Here is a 25,105-nt window from a genome sequence, read left to right on the forward strand (position 1 = left end):
TTAATTGATTTGATTTGCTTACTTTATTTATTTTTTGTCTATTAGATTGTAAGCTGTTTGAGCAGGGACTGTCTTTCTTCTATGTTTGTGCAGTGCTGCGTATGCCTTGTAGCGCTATAGAAATGCTAAATAGTAGTAGTAGTAATTGTGGGGCTTGCATTCAAGTCTATGGGCAAAGGATTTATACAGATTTCAAAAGCCTTCCAGACAGTGTGGTGCCAGCTTTCCTGTTTGCGGATTAATACCATTCAAATATTTGAACGTCTGTATCATGGCACCCCTGTTTTTCCTTTCCTTCAAGGTATACATGTTCAGGTCGGCAAGTCTCTCCTTGTATGGTTTGCAACGCAAATCCCATACCATTTTTGTACCTTTTCTTGTTTGGTTTCATTGCTGCTGCCAAGGAGGTTTAATGACAGGAGATGGCATGATGTCAAAAAGCTGAAGCCCATTCCCCAGCAGCTGCCATCTCAGTATGTCCAAAACAAACTATCAGCTGCTGCATCCACGTTGTTCTTGTGCATTGTTTTATCTCAGTTATATTTAGAAACATGTTGGCTTGTGCAGCATAGGGATGTACACAAAGGAACTACATATGGAAAGCTTTCAAATAAATATCAAAGCTGTCAGAGAGCATGTGGAGCAGAGAAAGACTTCCAGGAGGAAGGGGGTTCTGCGTGCAAGACAATTAGTATAGTCCCGGAGACAGACTGGTCAATATTCAGTCCACACCACAAGTGATTTAACAGGGTAGGAGCCTTTCCTGCCCAGTTAAATCGCTTTGCATCAGGCGGTTGGAATCTAATCCTAGGATAGACAGAGGCACCCAGGCCAGGAAAGGCATATAGCGCAGCACTGAAATCCACAATACAGCATTGCAAATAAGAAAGGAAGCTCGCCACAATTGACTTTTAAGGAGTACAAGACTGCTATGGGATAGCAGGAGAGTCCAGGAGAATAGTCCACAGTGTTAGAAACATTTAAAAATATTTAAAAACACAAAACAAAAGGGAAATATATGTTAAAGGTCTGTATCTTAACGATTGTGGAACAGAAAAGTGAACTTTAAAGGGTTTACTAAGAGGATCCTAGAGAATCCCGAGGATCCCACAGTATACTTTGTTTATCTTTTGCTGCTCTGGAGCACTGACAAAAACATTAACCCTCCCCCTCTTCACAGTCCCCTCAAAAACTCCCCAATCCCCCAACTCCCTTTATATCCTCCTCTCCTAATTCCCTCCTAACAGAGAAAATGCAAAACCTAGGAGGTTTAATAAAACAATATAAACCTCACATGTTTGTTATTGTTTTCAATAGTGTTTGCTATTGTTTTGGATAAACCAATATGGCGGCAAGATCCACCCACTGGATTCAGCCCAGATAATGAACCACATAGGCTCATGTCGACTCCTGTCATTATACCTCCTTGGCTGCTGCTCTTCGCCACACCCCAGAAACTGCTACCATAGACAACCTCCCAGTCTGCTTATTGGTTAAACCAGCTCTGTTAGCCTGTTATTTGTCAAACATTATAATTGTCAACTTGTTTAATCCCGTTCCTGAAATGCATTCTAAAATAATGTTATTGCCATCTGCATGATCTATAATGTTAGTGCAAGTTTATAAATATTTCCTAATTACTGGTGCTTTCAGTTCGTTTTCAGCAGAGGCTACCGGAGCAAGCATATTAGGGCTATATAGTAGCTTTTCATTCCCCTTAGGGCCCGCTGGGATTTTGAGAAGCTTGGCAGCTGTATGTAGTAAGTGTGTGAGTTGTGTTATGGTGCAATTAGGAGGATGGCAAATAGTAGTTCTAAATCACTAGGGACAGGCAATGTAGTAATGTTTTATTAATTCTCCTCTGAAGGGACAAATGTCCTCAGCACTAAAAGCAGGGTTTACAGTTGCACAATTCTTTGGCTTTGAAGTACAAGAAATAAAACCCAATCAAGCCATGACTGACTAGCCTGTATCTAGTGACCTGAGTCTATATTGCTGTGTTTGATCACCTAGCTATAATAGGTTTAAGAACTCTGTTGGGATATCTGAAACAGGGTAATGTAACTATTTATTGTACAACGAATGACTGGAAGACAAATGTATGTGGCTGCCGCAACCTAAGACGAGTTTTCAGTTGACGTTGATTCTGAGAAAATGACTGGCGAATTACAGACATGCTGCTTTAGGAAGCACATATAATGTAACTGGCTCATTATAGGAGATGTTTCTTCATGAATCCTAGCTACAGTTACTTAAAAAAAAACCACATCAATTTTATTGTGAATTAAAATTAGATCTGGGGTTTGCAAATGCACAGCAGAATTTCAAAGCATCTCAGTTCCACACTTTTATAGGCAGTATTTGAATTAGCATCACTAAAAAAAATTACTGTAAATTGTAGTTTGTTTAGAATTTGTTAATATCACAATAGAAACATTGATCACTGTGAATATTCCAAAGGTGAAACATAATTTAAAATAAAGAATGAATCTAATGATTATGATTGATGGTGGTAGCATTCCTTTAACAGCCCAGAGGTGGCAAAAGCTTATTTGATAACTCTTCAAAGAAGTGTTCAAGATGAAGGTGGGCTGGATTCCACCCTCTCCCCCTTCACAGTTAGGATGTGCCTAGAAAAGGCAGGAGTAATGTTCACTCTCTCCTACCGCCAATGCTGACATCTTGTAAAAAGGTGTCGTGTCTGACTTTGCGAGGTGTATCCTGGTATGCATCAGACGAGGTCAATCTATCAAATAAGGGAATTATTAGGCAGACTGATCCCGCTCGGTACATCCCAGGTGGTGTCAGGTGCTGCCATTTTCCAAGGAAATAGTGCCAGAGGCAGGAGCAAGTGGGCATCGTACTTGCCTCTTCCAGGCACATCCTAATGAGGGTGGGAATGTCATGGGGGCCTGGGTGCACTAGACACCAGGGGATTTCTTTTAAGTAAGTCAGCAGGAAGGAAAGGTTCGGGGTAGGGATGCACTAAACACCATGGAAAATATTTTTTAAGTAAGTCGGGGGGGCAGGGGGTTTAGGTTGGGGTGGAGGGGTGCACTAGATACAAGGGACATATTTTTAAGTAATTTGGGAGGAAATGTGGGTTGGATCGGGGAGGTGAGTGCTGCTACTTTTTTTTTTATTGTTGGGGGGAGGATGCAGTACAGAAACTTATGCCAGTGGCTTGCTTTTTTAATAAATGTCACCCTATCAGTCCATGTGTAAGCCAATCATCTCTCACACACTGACAGGAAGGGGGCATTTTTCAATCAGCTGTGGATTACTGCCACAGATTTAAAGCAGCAGCTCTAATATGCGGCTTTCTGCATTGACCCTTATGTCCCTGACAGAGATGTGGTCGTTACTTTTTAAAAGTACTTAAATAAAAAGTTAAAGTACTGGTTTCAAAAGTAGTGAAGCAAAAGTAGAGACTCTTATCAAAAAAAAAATACTCAAGTAAAAGTAATAAAGTGCAGCTCAAAACTACTTTTTTTTACTACAAAGTAAAAAGTATTCTTAACAAGTTGGACCACAAAATCTAGTATGTTTACAAGCAAACTTCCAGGGGGTCATACAAGGTCCTTCCTAGAAAACAATAATACACCCCGAGCATTAAGGGCCCTGTTTACTAAGCCACTCTAGAGGCGTGTTAGTGTTTTTAGCACATGCTAACCATTAGCATGTGCTGTGTAGGCACCCACAATATTCCTATGGGCGCCTACACAGCACACGCTAATTTTGTGCACACACAAAAAACGCTAGCACACCTTAGTAAACAGGGCCCTAATACACCTATTGGAAAACAAAACAAGCTAGATTAGTACAGATTAGTCCTACACAGACACTTGATGCTAACAGAATACCTGGCCTTTTTCGAGAGAGGGAGCAAAGCACAAACAAAAAGCAGAAGAACAAAAAATGCACCAAGGGCCTTCAAAAAAAATGGGAATCAGAACCTTTAAACATATATGTTGATGAAACAATTCCAAAATGGACCCGACATGGTCCGTGTTTCGGCGCACAGCACCTGCGTCAGGGGTCACAATAGATTGTAAATGAACGTGTAGCAGTGTTGTGATACTCAATGCTGTAGTAAAGAGCAATGTAATGCAATGCCGTGTGGTTCCTTTACGTACGGTTAAACAGAGAAATTTTCTATTGAACAAACGCACTCCTTCAATCACGGATTGATTCCGTGATTGAAGGAGTGTGTTTGTTCAATAGAAAATTTCTCTGTTTAACCATACGCAAAGGAACCACACGGCATTGCATTACATTGCTCTTTACTACAGCATTATCACAACACTGCTACACGTTCATTTACAATCTATTGTGACCCCTGACGCAGGCGCTGTGCGCCGAAACACAGACCGTGTCGGGTCCATTTTGGAATTGTTTCATCAACATATATGATTAAAGGTTCTGATTCCCATTTTTTGAAAGCCCTTGGTGCTTTTTCACATATGAACAGAAGTAGCCCCTCATGAATCATAGAATAATTAACCATAAACTAAAAATAGAAATATGTAGACAAAAATTAAACTGAACCCCCAAGAAGCCATACTCTGCATACAGTGCATAACCAAAGAAACAGTGACATATCCCTTTGTACCATGCAAAATATAAAGGGGTTCTTTTACTAAGGAGCACTAAGAGATTTAGTGTACGCTAAATGATAAGATGACCATTATATTCCTATGGGCGTCTTATCATTTAGTGCAGTGTTTCCCAAGTCCGGTCCTGGATACCCCTTGCCAGTCAGGTTTTCAAGATATCCACAATGAATATACATGAACTTGATTTGCATACACTGTCTCCATTATATGCAAATCTCTTTCATACATTTTCATTGTGGATATCCTGAAAACCTGACTGGCAAAGAGTATCCAGAACCAGACTTAGGAAACACTGATTTAGCACATGCTTAATTGTTAGTACGTGCTAAATCTGTTAGCGTGCCTTAGTAAAAGGACCTCAAAGACAGCAGATGTAAATTTCAAAAACTTACATATTCAAATTGCTACATTAAAAATAACAAGTAACACAAAAACAGAAAATAAGTGATACATTTTTATTTGACTAACTTATTATTATTTATTGCATTTGTATCCCACATTCACCCACCTATTTCATTTTTTGACTAGTTTTTAGAGGTGAAAACCTCCTTCCTTAAATCAGGACAGGCATACTATTATAGCAGTATACTGTCCTGACCTGAAGAAGTAGGTTTTGGTCTCCGAAAGTTAGTCAGAAAATCTATATAGTCCAATATAATGGTGTCATCTTTTTTTTTCTTTTCTTTATATTTATTAACTTTTAAAGTGGACTAACATGGCTACTGCATTACTTCATCCTAAATTAAAAACAACATTCTTTTTTCTACCTTTGCTGTCTGGCCATTTAATTTTTTCTAATTGTGTTGGTCTCAGTCTCTGGTTACTGCTTTTCTGTCTTCTTGCAACTCTCTTTCGAAGGGTCTCCTTTCCATGTGCCATTTTTTTCTCTTCCTGTCTTCTTCACCTTTTCCACCAACTCCAACACTGATCTGTTCCAGCTCTGCAGATCCATGAGCACCCCCGATATTAAACAAACCCTTTGACTGTGTCCAGGGAGGGGGTCATTTCTATTGGGTTTAGTGTCCCCCAATCATTTTGAAAAGTTGACTCCTATGTCCCCACCTATCCAGTTTTGCCCTATTCCTCTCTCCTCTCCCCCTTTATCCAGTATAGTCCCATCTTTCTCTGTCTGTCTCTCCCCCTCCCCACCAATCCAGTCTTGCCTAATTTCCCTTTCTCTTTCTCTCTCTCTCTCCCCCTCCCATCCACTGCAGCCCTGAAGCACAGTATTGCTCCCTCCCCTCCGTGCACCTCCTCCAGAACCGCGCTAATAAACTACTATGGGAGACATGCGGGACCCGGCTCTCTGCAGCGCCACTAGTGCTTCCTGTGCCAGTCCCAGAAGTTTACATCAGAGGAGGCGGGCTTGGTACAGGAAGCACTAGTGGCACTGCAGAAGGCTGAGTCCCACATGTCTCCAATGGTAGTTTATTAGTGCGAGCCTGGCAGAGAAGTAATGGGAAGGAGGGAGCAAGACTGTGCTACAGTGATATTATGGATGGGAGGGGAGAAAGAGCAGGCCCTGCACGCATTGAAGGTGTGGTTCAGGCTGGGGAGGCAGCTGAGCCTGACAACAACAAAGTAATAGCCAATCAATAGCTGTTCTGAGCAGGGTTAGAGGGTATGGATTAGGTTTCCAAGTGATGTCAGACCCTATGGGTGTGTCTAGTGTTAGCGTGCGCTAACTTTTAGCATGTGCTAAAAACTTTAGCGCACCTACAGCGTGGCTTAGTAAACAAGGCCCTAATAGTAAATTTAAAACAAATTGGAGAAAATTTTTCTTCACCCAACGCGTAATTAAACTCTGGAATTCGTTGCCGGAGAACGTGGTGAAGGCGGTTAGCTTGGCAGAGTTTAAAAAGGGGTTAGACGGTTTCCTAAAGGACAAGTCCATAAACCGCTACTAAATGGACTTGGGAAAAATCCACATTTCCGGGACTAACATGTATAGAATGTTTGTATGTTTGGGAAGCTTGCCAGGTGCCCTTGGCCTGGATTGGCCGCTGTCGTGGACAGGATGCTGGGCTCGATGGACCCTTGGTCTTTTCCCAGTGTGGCATTACTTATGTACTTATGTAGAGGTGGGGCCAATATACTTAGTATGCGCTTTTGAAGGTAATTGGTTACACCAGAGTTTTTACAGCATTTAGGACTGCTAGAGTAGCAAAAGATGGGTGGCACATTCCTAAGATATTCCACGTTTTTTTTCTACTTCATTTTCTAAGAATTTCTGTAATATATTTTTTCACATGGCTATTGTGGAATATGGTGTATGGATACAGGAAACAAACATGCATTTAGTGCATTTTACTTCTAGGTTATAAGACAATCAAAACTGAGGGATTGATATTCAGCTGGTGCTACTCAGTATTTTGCTGACTGCTGCCAGCATTATGTCCGGAAATTCAATACCAGGCCATGTTTGGGCTTTGGCATTAAATTTATGGATTTGTTGAGCACCTAAATCATAGCCGATTATGGCGTCCTTTTACTAAGCTGCGGTAAAAGGGGGCCTGCGCTAGTGTCAGCACATGCTTTTGATGCGTGCTGAGACCCCCTTTTATTGCAGTGGGTAAAAGGCTTTTTTCTCAAAAAAAAAAAACAAAAAAACGGCAGTACGTTAAGTGAACCACATGCCATGCAGCCATTTCAAGGGGAGCACTTATTGCCATCCAGTGAGGTGGCGGTAAAGGATTCTGTGTTAACCCAGTGCTGCCCAATTACCACCAGGTAAGCACCAGCACTACAAAAATAGAAACGTTTTTGTAGTGCTGGAAATGGTGCACACTGGGGGTGGGAACTATTGCCGGGCTCTTGCAGTAGCCCAGCGGTAGTTCCAGATTGGCACACGGCAAGCCTATAGCTGTGCACTAACCCTTTAATAAAAGGGCCCCTAAGTGCAAAAAAAAAGCACTTAGGGGTCCTTTTACAAAGGTGCACTAGCGTTTTTACCGTGTGCTAAAAATAAGCGTGCACTAAATGTTAGAGATGCCCATATATTCCTGTGGGTGTCTGTAGCATATAGCGAATGCTAATCATTACTAAAAACGCTAGTGCGCCTTTGTAAAAGGATCCCTTAGGGCCTTATTCAATAATGGTTATGCTCCTAAATTTATGCTCTTAAATTTATGCTCCTAATTGTAGGACTATAATTGTTTAGCACATGCTTATTTTTAGTTTGCACCAAAAACACTAGCATTACTTTGTAAAAGGGGCCCTAAATTAGGAGCATAGATTTACACTTGTAATTTAGACCGTAAATTTAGGAGCATAAGTTTGGGGGCATAAATTTTATAGAATAAGGCCCTTAACAAACTGCCCAAAACACTGCAGTCAGACTCGTATTTGGAAAAGCGAAATACGAAAGCGCTAAACCCCTAAGAGAAAAACTACACTGGCTCCCACTGAAAGAGCAAATTGCGTTCAAAATCTGTACCCTGGTTCATAAAATCATTCATGGTGAGGCCCTGACATATATGTCTGACCTCATAGACTTACCAACCAGGAACACTAAAAGATCAGCACGTGCATTCCTGAACCTCCAGTTGCAAAGGACTAAAATAAAAATCAATATATGCATCTAGTTTCTCCTACATCAGCACACAACTGTGGAATGCACTACCAAAGGCCTTAAAAACAATGCACGACCTAACAGCCTTCCGGAAGTTACTAAAGACCAACCTGTTCAAGAAGACATACCATAATGAGCCATCATTAATGACCTAACATCAAAACTCTATCAGAACCAGATAAAATTGAATTCTTTACACCTGGTTGCTTGAATCCATTTGTCACCAATGAACATTAACGCATTACCCTCTTTCTTTTATGCCTGAAATGAACTGTTTATCCAACTTTCTTTATAATTTACTGTAACATTTATGAACTTTAATGTAATAGTACTTTGTATTTCTCATTCTGGAAATGGCGATCGCCATTACGGCATAATGTAAGCCATATTGAGCCTGCAAAAAGGTGGGAAAATGTGGGATATAAATGCAACAAATAATAATAACAACTGTGAGGCACCATATAAAGATAAGACTGACATTTATGTGGTCCTATTTATGTAATGTGGAGGGGCATAATCAAACGGCGCCGGCGAAATTGATCGCCGGTGATCTATTTTGGTGGCGCCGCAACAGCTGGCCGGAACCGTATTATCGAAAAAGATGGCCGGCCAACTTTTGTTTTGATAATACGGTTGGGGCCGGCCAAATGCCACAGATCGCCGGGTTTGAGATGGCTGACTTTGTTTTTCAGCGATAATGGAAACTGGAACCGGCCATCTCAAACCTGGTCAAATCCAAGGCATTTGGCCGTGGGAGGGGCCAGCATTCATAGTGCACTGGTACTTCTGGATGTTTAGATCTTGCTGATCAGTTATGTTATGACTTACTTGTTCTGGAGTGCTGTATTTTGTGATACTGTTTTGAGAAATGTTCAAGAAAGACTTCATACAAATGAAAAAAGTCCCTGCCTTGCATTTTCCCTTGATAGCCATCCCTGACGTGCACTTCCCTTAATAGCCGTCTTTCTCCCCAAACAGGGAAATCAAAACAGTTTTTGCACACTGCTTTTTTTGTAGTAACACTGGGATTTGAACCAGCCACCTCTGCATTACAAGACCAGTGATGTAACCACTTGGCAACAGCTCCACTTACTTGGGTATCCCTCCCTTTTGATTATATCCCTCCAGGGATCTCTCAGCCGCTCACAGACAGCTTAATGCACTGTGATTGGCTGAGAGAGACCTGAAGGTGTATAATCCAAATAGAGGGACAGGCAAGTAACTGGAGCTGTGGCCAAGTGGTTACATCATGGCTCTTGTAATGCAGAGGCGGCTGGTTCAAATCCCACTGCTACTACTAAAAAAGAACTGTGAGTAAAAATTGTTTTGATTTCCCTGTTTGGGGAGAAAGACGGCCATTAAGAGAAGTGCACTTTCGGGGCCATCAAGAGAAAGACGGCTATTAAGGGAAGTGCACGTCAGGGACGGCCATCAAGGGAAAATGAACGGCAGGGACTTTTTTAATTTGTATGAAGTCTTTCTTGAGCATTTCTCAAAACAGTATCACAAAATACAGCACTCCAGAACAAGTAAGTCATAACATAACTGATCAGCAAGATCCTTTTTTTTTTTTTACGAGCTGGCCGACTGGCTTCCCCTCATAGGAAGGAAATGTTTTAAAGTTTTTTTTTTTGGGTGGGAGGGGGTTGGTGACCACTGGAGGAGTATGGGGAGGTCATCCCCGATTCCTTCCGGTGGTCATCTGGTCAGTTTGGGCATCTTTTTGAGACTTGGTCGTGAAAATAAATAGACCAAGTAAAACCAGCCAAATGCTCGTCATCGCCGGTTTTCTTTTTTCCATTATCAGCTGAAGCCGGCCATCTCATAAGCACGCCCACATCCCGCCTTCACTACCCTGCCGACACGCCCCCTTGAAGTTTAGCTGCCTCCGCGACGGAATGCCGGCGAGTGTGTCCAAAAATTGGCTTTCGATTATACCGATTTGGCCGGTTTTAGGAGATGGCCGGCCATCTCCCGATTTGTGTCGGAAGATGGCCGGCTATCACTTTTGAAATTAAGCTGGATAGTGACATAGTAGATGACGGCAGAAAACGACCTGCACGGTCCATCCAGTCTGCCCAACAAGATAACTCATATTTGCTACTTTTTGTGTATACCCTATTTTGATTTGTACCTGTGCTCTTCAGGGCACAGACCGTATAAGTCTGCCCAGCACTATCCCCGCCTCCCAACCACCAGCCCCGCCTCCTGATCTTGACTAAGCTCCTGAGATGTGTTGACCTTTGCTGGTTAAGTGCTGAATATTGGCACTTAACTGGCCAAGTGGTGACTTTACCCCCTGAACACCCCCAAAATAGCAGGTTTTGAGTTCAGCGTTAACTGGACATTTTCAGCACCACTAACTGATTAAGTGCCATTGAAAACAACCAGTTAGTCTTGAGCAAGCAATTTAACTGGCCAGGAACCTGAAACTTAATGCAGAAAAAACCCAATGCCTAATACTCACCTCACAACACAACAAGAGCGAATTCACCACCATAAACACACCAAACCTGACACTCCCCATTTCGGACACCCTAAAAATTCTTGGTGTTACAATCGATCGACATCTAACACTGGAGAGCCATGCGAAAAATACAGCCAAAAAGATGTTCCACTCAATGTGGAAATTAAAAAGAGTAAGACCTTTCTTCCCAAGGACAATCTTCCGTAACTTAGTATAATCAATGGTACTCAGCCACCTAGACTATTGTAATGCACTATACGCTGGCTGTAAAGAACAAATTATCAAGAAACTCCAGACAGCCCAGAACACCGCAGCCAGACTCATATTCGGAAAAACAATATATGAAAGTGCGAAACCCCTACGAAAAAAAATTACACTGGCTCCCACTTAAAGAACGCATCATGTTCAACATCTGCACCTTAGTTCACAAAATCATCCACGGAGATGACCCAGCCTATATGTCAGACCTGATAGACCTATCAACCAGGAACGCCAAAAGATCAGCCCGCACATTCCTTAATCTTCATTTCCCAAGCTGCAAAGGTTTAAAATACAAACTTACGCAGGCATCAAATTTTTCCTAAGTGAGTGCCAAGTTATGGAACATACTGCCGCGGAACCTAAAAATAATCTACGATCTAACAAACTTTCGTATATCATTAAAGACTCATCTCTTTAACAAGGCATACCACACAGAGCAACAAATGTAATTGCATACATCTCCCATACCTATATTCAGAACTGTTTGTATAACATATACTTGTTTTAAACCTCTACTTTGATACTCAAAAATCTCTATGTAGCAATAAGTGATTACGCTATAATCTATATACCACCAAGAACGACACATTGTAAGCCACATTGAGCCTGCAAAAAGGTGGGAAAATGTGAGATACAAATGCAATAAATAAATAAACCACTTTGAATATTGACTCCTGTACATTTTGGGAAGGGGTCTAGACTTTCTATTGCCACTGTATATCCATACATGATGTTTGTTACCTTTCCAATCAACGTTGCTGAAATTGTTCCTGTCTCTGTGTGAGTAACGCCATGGTGCAGCTGTCTAACAAATCAATTAAATACAGATTTAGAGGAACAAGTTATTTACAACACAAATCTACTTTTTTTCAATAAAATTAGGATTTGAGCTCACACAATACATGTGGTACATAAAGCACAACTGGGGCTCCGTACATTTGCAATAAACTTGCAGAATGACCAATGTAAACTTGTCTGACTTGGTGATAATCCAAGACTAAGAATTAGAAACCTTGGAGCCCTTTTACTAAGCCACGTAAGAATCTACGCACACCCAATGCATGCCAAAATGGAGTTACTGCCCAGCTACCATGTGGCTCTTACGGTAATTTCATTTTTGGTGTACGTCTGATACGCACATCTGAAAAATAATTTTTATTTTTGGACGTACGTATTGGACACATGCCAAGTGGCATTTGATGTGCATAGGTCATTACCGCCCAGTTACCGCATGAGTCTTTACCGCTAAGTCAATGGCTGGTGGTAAGGTCTCAGACCCAAAATAGACACACGGCAATTTTGATTATGTCGTATGTCCATTTTCTGCAAAATTTTTGAAAAGGCATTTTTTAACGGTGCGCTGAAAAATGATTCTGCGCGCACCCAAAACACACATCTACACTACTGCAGGCCATTTTTCAGTGCGTCTTTGTAAAAGGGTCCCCTTGGTTTTACCTCTCCCCTCTGGTTAATGTTTCTCCTCTATTATTCCACTGTCAGTCAGTATACCTGAGGGCTCTATACTGTGCACTTTTCTTGTTTCTCTATTTACTACTACTACTACTTAACATTTCTAAAGTGCTACTAGGTTTACGCAGCGCTGTACAGTTTAACAGAGAAGGACAGTCCCTGCTCAAGGAGCTTACAATCTAAAAGACAAGTGTACAGTCAGTCAAATAGGGCAGTCAAATTGGGGTAGTCTGATCATTTCTACAGTGCTACTAACATACACAATGCTGTACACATTATAAGCAGGTAGTTTCTCTGTCCCTGGTGGGCTCACAACCTAAGGGGCCCTTTTACAACGACACAGTGATTTAACCATCCAAGAGCCATTTCTAACCAGTTAAATCACTTTGAATATCGACCCTTGTATTTATTGCAATGATGTCTGGACCTACTTTTCCGCTCCTGAAATTTCACCACAAATTCAGTTCCAGACGTCTATCTTGTACAACATTGTCACTTGAATGTCTCACTGCCTCCTTAAACTTAATGGGCCTAATATTCAACAGACAGTCAGCGATTGCTTAAGGTGCCGACTGTTGTGGGCTCATTTTGACCAAGATATTCAATGCCAGACCTAATCCAGGGACTGGTACTAAATATCTGAGTCTTGCCTGGTCACCGGAAGTTCTTCAGGTAGTAGCCAATATTCAGCACTGGAATTCGGATAACTATCCAGACAAGTTAGGACAGTCCTTTCTGTGGTTCTACATGCCCAGCTAGTTATCTGGGAAATGGCACTGACTATCAGTGGTGCCTGGATCACCCCAACTCTGCTCTTAGACCACCCTGGCACTAACCAGATAGAGCTGAAGAAGTCTCCTGGATCTTCAGTGGCACTACCCAGTTATGCTCAGCTGAAAATCCAGGATCACCTAGTTAGCTCTCTTTGAACACTGGCCATAACATAGTCAAGATGAAACTCTCTGTCTTTCCTCTCACACTTACTTCCCTTCTACCCTCTCTGTAGATCTCTGTAGATGATACTTTCATCCTAGGTATCGGCCTGCTTAACCGACATTGCTACATGGATGTCCAACTGCCACCTGAAACTGAACATGTCCAAGACTGAGCTCATCGTCTTTCCACCAAAACCCACTTCTCCTCTTCCTCCACTCTCTATCTCAGTTGATAACACCCTCATCCTCCCCGTCTCATCTGCCCGCAACCTCGGAGTCATCTTCGACTCCTCCCTCTCCTTCTCGACACACATCCAGCAGATAGCCAAGACCTGTCGCTTCTTCCTCTTCAACATCAGCAAAATTCGCCCTTTCCTCTCTGAACACACCACCCGAACTCTCGTCCACGCTCTCATTACCTCTCGCCTTGACTACTGCAACTTACTCCTCACCGGACTCCCACTTAGCCATCTATCCCCCTTCAATCTGTTCAGAACTCTGCTGCACATCTTATATTCCGCCAAAACCGATATACTCATTTCACCCCTCTTCTCAGGTCACTCCACTGGCTTCCAATCCGATACCGCATTCAGTTCAAGCTTCTCCTTCTTACCTACAAATGTACTCAATCTGCTGCCCCTCACTACCTCTCTACCCTCATCTCCCCTTATGTTCCCACCCGAAACCTCCGTTCACAGGACAAATCCCTCCTCTCCACCACTGCCAACTCCAGGCTCCGCCCATTCTGTCTCACCTCACCCTATGCCTGGAACAACCTTCCTGAGCCCTTACATCAAGCCCCCTCCCTACCCATCTTCAAGTCTCTGCTTAAAGCCCACTTCTTCAATGCTGCCTTCGGCACCTAACTCTTACCTTCAGGATATCCAGACTGCCCCTATCGAATTGACTACTCACTTGTCCTTTAGATTTGACTACTCACTTGTCCTTTAGATTGTAAGCTCTTTGAGCAGGGCCTGTCCTTTTATGTTAAATTGTACAGCGCTGCGTAACCCTAGTAGCGCTTTAGAAATGTTAAGTAGTAGTAGTTCCTTTGGCCTTAAACCTCAAAGTTATGTTTCCTCTCTCCTTCTCTAAAAGCATTCAAAACATTACTAAAGCAGTATTTCTTCCTCTTTAACATGCTAACACCCATCCTTTCTATGCATGCTACCAAAATTCTCATCTACTCTCTTATAACTTTATATTTAGACTACTGCGACCTGATCCTCAACAGTCTCTCGCTGAACCATCGTTCTCTACTGCAATCTATTCAAAATTTAGGTGCATGACTTATCTTCCTTGAATGTTCCAGTAACAAAATAAACTATCTCCTCAAGCCATTTCATTGCCTCCTCATCTATTTCCACTTGCAGCTCACACTTCTCGTATTCATTTACAAAAGCATTAACTCTGCAGCTCCCAAGGGATGAGTGCAGAGCAACAATTTTTGATTCTTTTAAGCTTTTTCTCTGAATTTTGGATTTTCATAATAAAACATAGTAACATAGTAGATGACGGCAGAAAAAGACCTGCATGGTCCATCCAGTCTGCCCAAGACAAACTCATATGTGTATACCTTACCTTGAATTTGTACCTGTCCTTTTCAGGGCACAGACCATATAAGTCTGCCCAGCAGTATTTCTCGCCTCCCAACCACCAGTCCCGCCTCCCATCACCGGCTCTGGTACAGACCGTATAAGTCTGCCCTCCCCTATCCTCGCCTCCCAACCACCACCCCCTCTTCCCCCCAACTGCTCCGCCACCCAATTTCAGCTAAGCTTCTGAGGATCCATTCCTTCTGCACAGGATTCCTCTATGCATATCCCACGCATGTTTCAACTCCGTTACCGTTTTCATCTCCACCACCTCCCGCGGGAGGGCATTCCAAGCGTCCACCACCCTCTCCGTGAAAAAATACTTCCTGATATCTTTCCTGAGTCTGCCCCCCTTCAATTTCATTTCATGTCCTCTCGTTCTACCGCCTTCCCATCTCCGGAAAAGATTCGTTTGCGGATTAATACCTTTCAAATATTTGAACGTCTGTATCATATCACCCCTGTTCCTCCTTTCCTCCAGGGTGTACATGTTCAGGTCAGCAAGCCTCTCTTCATACGTCTTGGAACGTAAATCCCATACCATCCTCGTAGCTTTTCTTTGCACCGCTTCCATTTTTTTAACATCCTTCGCAAGATACGGCCTCTTGCGAAGGATGTTAAAAAAAAATGTTAAAAAAAAATTTTCAGTTCATTTCACACATTTATTTTGATAAAAATGAATGTGCTTTGGAATTTGTTAACACATGCTAATGAACTTAATGCAAATTAATTATTAGGTTGATGTGTTAAATGTATTTAGCATACACTAAATTTAAGGTGTACTAAGAAGCTGAACACACGTGTAACGCCCCTTTGCCTGGGTAGTTTCTGGGTCCAGGGTCTGAGTGGGCTGGAGCCTCCGTAAATGGCAGACTCGGTTGGACCTTTCACTGACCCCCCTGTGGGAAGCAGAACTTGCAGTTAAGCATAGACTGGCTTGACGGGATAACCATACACCATTCAATCTGAGATGTTCACTTTTGAAAACTTTTTATTCTGAGCTCTGATTGGCCCAGGAGCTCAAATTAATCTACAATGTATTAGCTTTTACCCCAGTCTTAGCCAGGGAGAAGAGAGAGAAAGATCTCTTTGCTGAGGTCCTGTGAACAGTTATATTTGAGTTCAGGACATACAGCTGTGAGCAGCTATATGTCCTGAACTCCCCAGGTACTAATTAGATAGTAAACAAATGTTTAGATAGTTTTATAAGTACTCCTATTTCAGTTACCTGTTATTTGTTCATTGTTCTAATTTTTCATGAGAATAAACATTTTTAGTTTATTGCCTCTGCTTGTCTGGACTGACTAAGAATCCTGGTAGTTTGTATGTTGGGTCTATGAATGCTCTCTAGGAACTGTGGAACTAATGGGAGTGTGGCCCCAGCAACCTAGAAATCACTGGGGAACACCTTGAGAGTGGGAGACTCGCCCAGAGGCGGTTGGGACCCAGTCAGTGAGAGGAAGGTGATAGTGTAGAGCACAAGCGGCAGGTGCAGACGGACCTGTGCTGTGCTGGGGATAGACCCTCTAAGTGGCAGTGGGTGGCTAGGTATTTCGTGACACTTCCCTAATTGAGATTTTGAATATAGGTTGTATTGTATGATTGGATTAATTTATACTGATGTTATTGGTACAAGCTGCGTTATCTGAACAATATGTTTATTCTATTAACTTTTGTAACCCACAGAGGGGCATAATCGAACGGGGCACACAAGTTTTCCTGACCTGGCAAAGGGGCGAGGAAACCCGTATTATCAAAACAAGATGGGCGTCCATCTTTCGTTTCGATAATACGGTCGGGAATGCCCAAATCTCAACATTTAGGTCGACCTTAGAGATGGTCGTCCTTAGAGATGGTCATCCCCGATTTTCGGCAATAATGGAAACCGAGGACGCCCATCTCAGAAACGAACAAATGCAAGCCCTTTGGTCATGGGAGGAGTCAGCATTCGTAGTGCACTGGTCCCCCTCACATGCCAGTACACCAACCGGGCACACTAGGGGGCACTGCAGTGGACTTCACAAATTGCTCCCAGGTGCATAGCTCCCTTACCTTGTGTGCTGAGCCCCCCAAAACCCACTCTCCACAACTGTACACCACTACCATATCCCTAAGGGGTGAAGGGGTGCACCTAAATGTGGGTACAGTGGGTTTGTGGTGGGTTTTGGAGGGCTCCCATTTACAACCACAAGTGTAACAGGTAGGGGGGTGGGCCTGGGTCCGCCTGCCTGAAGTGCACTGCACCTACTAAAACTGCTCCAGGGACCTGCATACTGCTGTCAAGGAGTTGGGTATGATATTTGAGGCTGGCATAGAGGCTGGCACAAAATATTTTTAAAGTTTTTTTAGGGTGGGAGGGGGTTAGTGACCACTGGGGGAGTAAGGGGAGGTCATCCCTGATTTCTTCCGGTGGCCATCTGGTCAGTTCAGGCACCTTTTTGAGGCTTGGTCACAAGAAAAAATGGACCAAGTAAAGTCGGCCAAGTGCTCGTGAGGGACGCCCTTCTTTTTTCCATTATCGGCCGAGGACACCCATGTGTTAAGCACACCCCAGTCCCGCCTTCGCTATGCTTCAGACAAGCCCCTGGGAACTTTGGTCGTCCCCGCGATGGAAAGCAGTTGGGGACGCCCAAAATCGGCTTTTGATTATGCCGATTTGGGCGACCCTGGGAGAAGGATGCCCATCTCCCGATTTGTGTCGAAAGATGGGCGCCCTCCTCTTTCGAAAATAAGCCTGACAGTGAACTATATTGGTATATGCAGGCTAAAAGTCCTTTATAAAATAAAAATGTGCACCAACTAGGTGAGAGACTTGGAGGTGACTGTCTGATGATCTTAAGGTAGCACAACTGTGTGAAAAGAAAGTGGCTAAATCCAAATGGATGCAAAGGGAGAAATATAGCTAGCAAATAAAAGGAAGTGATTATGCCTCTGTACAAGTTATTAGTGAGGCTTCACATGGAGTATTGTGCTCCATTCTGGAGATTCAAGAAGGCTAAAGAGGCTGGGACATGGTTAGCAAAATGCCAGGGTGTGTCCACACATCAGTTCACCTGTGCATATTGCTTCTGGGTTCCTTTCAACTCTGAGAAGCTTAGTATGATACTGCATGGTCCAAGTTTCATGTGTGTTGCTGTGTTCAAGGAGTGGAGAGGATGTGTACTGACAAGAAAAGCTTAAAGAGTTGGATTCCTCTTTCGCCTAATAGAAGCTAGTCGGTGACAGCTGTACTGCTGCACTAGACCTATCACACTCACATGCTTGGGCTTCTATGAAATGTCACACAATAAGACCATTCTAAATGGGCAAGAGTGAACTGACCTGGGGCCTTGCTCTTCTGGGTATCGGATCGAGTGTGGATTTTTCAGCTGCTGAATGAGCCATTCTTGAAGATTCAACAGGCCCTATGAGAACAGAAAATGTTAACATCAGTGTAATATTTCCAATTTTATATACATATTTTATACCTGAAATACTCAAGAGGCTGAAATTCAAAGATTTTTTACTCCTAAGTTTGAGTTAAGCTCTTAAACTGACCACTTTGAAAATTTCCTAGGTACGAGTGCCTAAATTTGTGCTATAAATTTCTTTAAACACCTAAATTTAGGAGCCTCAAGGGCAAGGGTACGGGCAATGAGATTTGATATACCATTTTTCTGTAAGTGAATGGGAATGCGGGCACATTTAAGGGGGAAGGGAGTTAGGAGTTTAGCATTGATTTCCAACACTAAGCACCTACGTTAACCTCTTAAATGAGGCACAGGTCTGGCAAGTCCATACCTGGGCACCTATTCTATAAAGGAACATAGACATCTACTTTCCTTTACAGAATACTAGTGTAACAGTGAAAATATGTGCCTGAAAGTAAAGAATGAGCACTTATGCCAACCATACAGCTGGCATAAGTGTGTAAATATGCTTGTAACTTACAGTATTTTATAAGTTACACCTGTGTAAGTGCCCATGTTCTGCCTAGCCTGTCAATGTGTATGCCTACCAATAAAATGCTTTAACTATTAGGCTATTCTGCTTCATAAATTGCTATATGGCCATTTTATAATCTTTGTATCAAGATTATAAAATGGCCATATAGCTTGAATATCACAAAAACTTCTAAAGCGCTCCAAAAAATTTATTTAAAAACTTGCTGTTCAAAATAAACTCATAATAATGATAATTCTTATAAATGTTTTTTCAGCTTTTTTTTGTTTGGCGGGACCATCATGTAAGGGGCAGTGAGCAGGCCCGTGCCAAGGGTCTGTGCCGCCCCCCCCCCCCCCCCCCCCGCAGACGAACAGTTGGCGCCCCCCCCCCCGCAGATGAACAGTTGGCGCGCGCCCCCCCCCTGTGAAGATGATCGCGGCGCGCCCTGGGGGCCTTTGAATCTTTTACTTGCAGTCGCAGCAGCGTCTGTGAAAGCGGACGTCAGAAGAAGGCGGGACACTGAGGGAACCAACAGCGCGAAGGGAAGGGAGACGTCGTCAGTGCTCCGCTTTCACAGACGCTGCTGCGACTGCAAGTAAAAGATTTGAAGGCCTCGGCGGCGCGGGGTGAGGGTAAGCACCGCGGCGGCGCCCTCCAGAGGTGGGCGCCCTCCTGCTGTGCTTACCCCGCTTACCGCATCGCACGGCCCTGGCAGTGAGTCATACCCAATAAATGCGGCAACTTCATTTAGGTCTCCTAAACTGCGGTAAGAACTAGCATGTGCTTAAAAGAGCTTACTGCAGAATGCACTGAGACATCCAGTGGTAAGTTCTGAATTTGTATGCACAAACTGCATGAAAGAATTTTTTTCTGGGAGGAGAAATGTGTAATGGGCTTTCTGTGCTAACCAGTTAGCACATCTATGTTGCCGCATGCTGACTAGTGCAAAATTTTTATTTTTTGTACCCTGCGCTTTCCCACTCATGGCAGGCTCAATGCGGCTTAGGTACTTATTTGTACCTGGGGCAATGGAGGGTTAAGTGACTTGCCCAGAGTCACAAGGAGCTGCCTGTGCCTGCAGTGGGAATCAAACCCAGTTCCCCAGGACCAAGTCCACCACTCTAACCACTAGGCCACTCCTCCACTCCAATTAATGTGCTACTTTTTGATAACGGCTTCACACTGGATCCTCAGAAGCTTAGTGGTGATTGGATGGCAGCACCGGTGGTTGGGAGGCAGGGCAAGTACTGGGCAGACCTCTACGATCTATGCCACAAAAATGGCAAGGATAAATCAAGGTCAGGTAGACATATAAAGTAGCACATATGAGTTTATCTTGTTGGGCAGACTGGATGGACAGTACAGGTCTTTATCTGCCGTCATCTACTATTAGGCATATTTTCAAAGCACTTAGCCTTCCAAAGTTCCATAGGTATGTTACACGTTACACTAATAGCAACATTAGTATATGTAACAACAAATTATACCCTCTTTCCTTTATAACATGCCTAAAGTATATCCCATTAAACAGGCACCTCGTGAAAAAGTTAAAAAATGGAAGGAAATAGACTCAATACTGCTCCATGTGTTATAGACCCTATGGAGCTGGAATTGTCATCATCGGCAGGGCCGCTGAGAGACTGGGCCAGGCCTGGGACAAGGCCGCCCCCTGCCCCCCCCCCACCCGAGGTCGCTGGGCCCTCTCTCCACCCCCGGGCCCTCTGCACTGACCTTAAGCGCAGTACTTCGAAAGCGCAGTAACAAGCAGCAGCAGACCACTCCTTCCTTCCTTGTCCCGCCCTCGCGGAAGTTACGTCAGGCGAGGGCGGGACACAGAAGGAAGGAGTGGTCTGCCGGTGAAGCGCTTAAGTTCAACGCCAGGGAGCGACGGAGGGCGGGCGGGCCGGACTGCGGCGCCGCCGCCAGCCCCCCCCTGGAGGCCCGGGCCCGGGGAATTTTGTCCCCCTTGTCCCCCCCCTCTCGGCGGCCCTGATCATCGGCACAAAACAACGTCCATATTTTACTGTTATCGTATATCGATATAATATACGTTATTACTATAACAGTAAAATCCGGAAGGTTGTTTTGTGTCGATGATGACAACTCCAGCTCCATAGGGTCTGTAACACCTGGAGCAGTATTGAGGCTTTTTCCTTCTATTTTTCACTTTTTCACAAGGTGCCTGTTTAATGGGATATACTTTAGGTATTTATAAAGGCAAGAGGGTATAATTTGTTGTTATATTGGTTTCATCCTTTCCTATCACTCTATGAACATTAGCACATGGCCATTAATTCAGAAAATGGAAAATCAGCCATTTTCCGGCAGCAGTAAAAATGGATTTAGCGCACGAGAAAGAGCCACATAAGGACGTGCTAGGCCACTTTTACAACTTTGTAAAATGGCCCCTTAGTGCTGAACAGAGCACACTTATTTAGGGGGTCTTTTACCAAGCTGCAGTAGCATTTTAGCTCACAGTAGAAATAGCTGGCGGTAAACACTGAGACACCCATTATATTCCTATGGGCATCTCAGTGTTTACCACCAGCTGATTTCTACAGTGAGCTAAAAACGCTACCACCGGCTTAGTAAAAGACTCCCTTACTGCTTTAATTTTGTTAATTTAAGTCCCAATATTTCTATAAATGCATATTTAAAACAGTCTTTAATCATTTATCCTTCAACATTATTTTGTGCGAAAAATCTTTTCAATAAACTATATATAAATAGGACTTATCTGCCCTTTAACAAAAAAGGTACAGTGCATACAATTCCACAGAAAAGCCAATCACATTTTGAGCCAAAGCTCTGCGTCAGGACATGGCTATATACTGCTGCAAAATTTCAAATCAGCCTTTTAAAAAAAAGTTTTTAGAAAAGCATACATTCATTCTCCATGATTACTTCAGGGCAACATAAAAACATTTATAAGAATTATCATTATTATGAATTTATTTTGGATAGCATGGTGTTTTTGAAACTATTATGTGGCTAAACTTTAGAGCTTTTTTTTTTTTATATATAATATGAATATTCCTCTGCTGCCACAAAGATTCCTATGTCCCTTGTTTTGCTCCATTCATAGTTTGGTTGTTTCAGTTTGTAAAATGTGTGTTTATTCCGGACTTAGCCAGCACTTGGCCTTTGATTTCTCATGTATTTTAGAACAGGCTGTACAGTATTTGGGCAGATCCTGTTCCAAAATGTATGAGAAATGGATGTCCATATGTGACATAAAAACTTGAATGTCCATATTAAGCTACTACTGAAAGGTGTGAGACAATACAAATAGATTAAAAAAAAACCTTAACATATTCTGAGTTGACAATCAAACAAAAAGACGGTCAAAAATCCCAAAGTTTAAACTAACAATCACTCAAAAATATGTGAGAATATATGAATATATGAACACATATCCAGAACTGCCTCCATAATATCTACTTGCCAAAATATTAACATGTTTTTTCATTATCATGCTACCCAAGATCCTTTTGCTATTACTAAATGTATACTTTCTTATATAATTCTTATATATTTCTTATTATGTTTGCTTGTTAAAATACTATCATGTTCTATCATTATCATGTTACCCAAAATCCTTCTGTTATCACTAAATGTATACTTTCTCATGTATTTCCACTACTCATGATCTATTGTAAGCCACATTGAGCCTGCAAAGAGGTGGGAAAATGTGGGAGTGGCCTAGTGGTTAGGGTGGTGGACTTTGGTCCTGGGGAACTTAGGAACTGAATTCGATTCCAGGCACAGGCAGCTCCTTGTGACTCTGGGCAAGTCACTTAGCCCTCCATTGCCCCATGTAAGCCGCATTGAACCTGCCATGAGTGGGAAAGCAAGGGGTACAAATGTAACAAACAAACAAAAAAATATATATCTTATTAGTGACTCCTAGAATGGACCACCATACAATGTATGCCTCTGTGCAGAGAGAAAATGTGATCCTAGGAGAGGGGCTGGTTCCATGTGCAAGATGTCTTCAACTTGAATCCCTCATGAAAGAAGTGAAAGAACTGAGAGAGGAGGTAGCAAGGTTGAGAAGCGTCTGCGAAAATAAGAAATACATCAATGAAATGCTTCATGAAGAAACAAAAATTTCCAGCAGTGGGGAAGGAGAAGCTGTGCTGAAAGAGGACAACTGGACTCAGATCACGAGACCCAGCAGGTTGATAACATAACTCCACCTACCCTCAAACTGAAGAACCAATATGCAGACCTGGAAATGGAAGGGGAGAGAGCACCCCAGAGAGAGAAGGAATCAGAGTTTGAAATCCCCAAAGTTGATGGATCAGTGACCACTAACAGGCAAAAGGTAGTGGTGCTTGGCAATTCTCTTCTGAAGGATACAGAGGCATCCATCTGCAGATCAGACATGATGTCCCAGGAAGTGTGCTGTCTGCCAGGTGCTAAAATAGCTTGCCAAGATTCATCAAGCCTAATGACTATTATCCAATGCTGCTCATCCATGTTGGCATAAATGATACTGCTAGGTATCCCCCTGAATGTATGAAAAGTGACTTCATGGCTCTGGGAGAGAGGATGAAGTAGACAGGTTCACGGGTGATGTTCTCATAGATTCTCCCAGTTGAAGGTAAAGGCCAAGGCAGAGGAGCTTGCGTCTTGGAGATGAGTGTGTGGCTGTGCAGGTGGTGTCACCAATAGCATTTTACTAGGGTCCACCTTGGGGGTCAGCACTCAAGAAAAAGATCTAGGTGTCGTTGTAGATAATATGCTGAAATCTTCTGCTCAGTGTGCAGTGGTGGCCAAAAATGCAAACAGGATGCTAGGATTTATTAGGAAAGGGATGGAGAATAACACCGAAAATACTATAATGCCTCTGTATCATTCCATGGTGCAACCACACCTTGAGTATTGTGTTCAGTTCTGGTTGCCATATCTCAAAAAGATATAGTGGAATTAGAAAAGGTTCAAAAAAGAGCGGCCACAACAATAAAGGGGAAGGAACTCCTCTCATATGAGGAAAGGCTATGAGGTTAGGGCTGTTCAGCTTGAAAAAGAGACTGATGAGGGGATACAGTGGTGGAAATAAGTATTTGATCCCTTGCTGATTTTGTAAGTTTGCCCACTGACAAAGACATGAGCAGCCCATAATTGAAGGGTAGGTTATTGGTAACAGTGAGAGATAGCACATCACAAATTAAATCCGGAAAATCACATTGTGGAAAGTATATGAATTTATTTGCATTCTGCAGAGGGAAATAAGTATTTGATCCCCCACCAACCAGTAAGAGATCTGGCCCCTACAGACCAGGTAGATGCTCCAAATCAACTCGTTACCTGCATGACAGACAGCTGTCGGCAATGGTCACCTGTATGAAAGACACCTGTCCACAGACTCAGTGAATCAGTCAGACTCTAACCTCTACAAAATGGCCAAGAGCAAGGAGCTGTCTAAGGATGTCAGGGACAAGATCATACACCTGCACAAGGCTGGAATGGGCTACAAAACCATCAGTAAGACGCTGGGCGAGAAGGAGACAACTGTTGGTGCCATAGTAAGAAAATGGAAGAAGTACAAAATGACTGTCAATCGACAAAGATCTGGGGCTCCACGCAAAATCTCACCTCATGGGGTATCCTTGATCATGAGGAAGGTTAGAAATCAGCCTACAACTACAAGGGGGGAACTTGTCAATGATCTCAAGGCAGCTGGGACCACTGTCACCACGAAAACCATTGGTAACACATTACGACATAACGGATTGCAATCCTGCAGTGCCCGCAAGGTCCCCCTGCTCCGGAAGGCACATGTGACGGCCCGTCTGAAGTTTGCCAGTGAACACCTGGATGATGCCGAGAGTGATTGGGAGAAGGTGCTGTGGTCAGATGAGACAAAAATTGAGCTCTTTGGCATGAACTCAACTCGCCGTGTTTGGAGGAAGAGAAATGCTGCCTATGACCCAAAGAACACCGTCCCCACTGTCAAGCATGGAGGTGGAAATGTTATGTTTTGGGGGTGTTTCTCTGCTAAGGGCACAGGACTACTTCACCGCATCAATGGGAGAATGGATGGGGCCATGTACCGTACATTCTGAGTGACAACCTCCTTCCCTCCGCCAGGGCCTTAAAAATGGGTCGTGGCTGGGTCTTCCAGCACGACAATGACCCAAAACATACAGCCAAGGCAACAAAGGAGTGGCTCAGGAAGAAGCACATTAGGGTCATGGAGTGGCCTAGCCAGTCACCAGACCTTAATCCCATTGAAAACTTATGGAGGGAGCTGAAGCTGC

At 43.2% G+C, this 25,105-nt stretch overlaps 1 protein-coding gene across 1 annotated transcript in view; it reads right to left on the reverse strand.

The window, feature by feature from the left end:
• LOC115462644 overlaps window positions 1–25,105 on the reverse strand; it is a 248,980-nt gene that overhangs the window by 80,439 nt on the left and 143,436 nt on the right. The window contains exons 12-13 of the mRNA XM_030192642.1: window positions 18,237–18,319; window positions 11,657–11,720 (exon numbers count right to left, since the gene is read on the reverse strand). Coding sequence (XP_030048502.1) covers window positions 11,657–11,720; window positions 18,237–18,319 — 147 coding nt within the window. The remainder of the gene's footprint in view (window positions 1–11,656; window positions 11,721–18,236; window positions 18,320–25,105) is intronic.

Source organism: Microcaecilia unicolor, chromosome 2 (genome assembly GCF_901765095.1).
Source record: "Microcaecilia unicolor chromosome 2, aMicUni1.1, whole genome shotgun sequence".
NCBI lineage: Eukaryota > Metazoa > Chordata > Amphibia > Gymnophiona > Siphonopidae > Microcaecilia > Microcaecilia unicolor.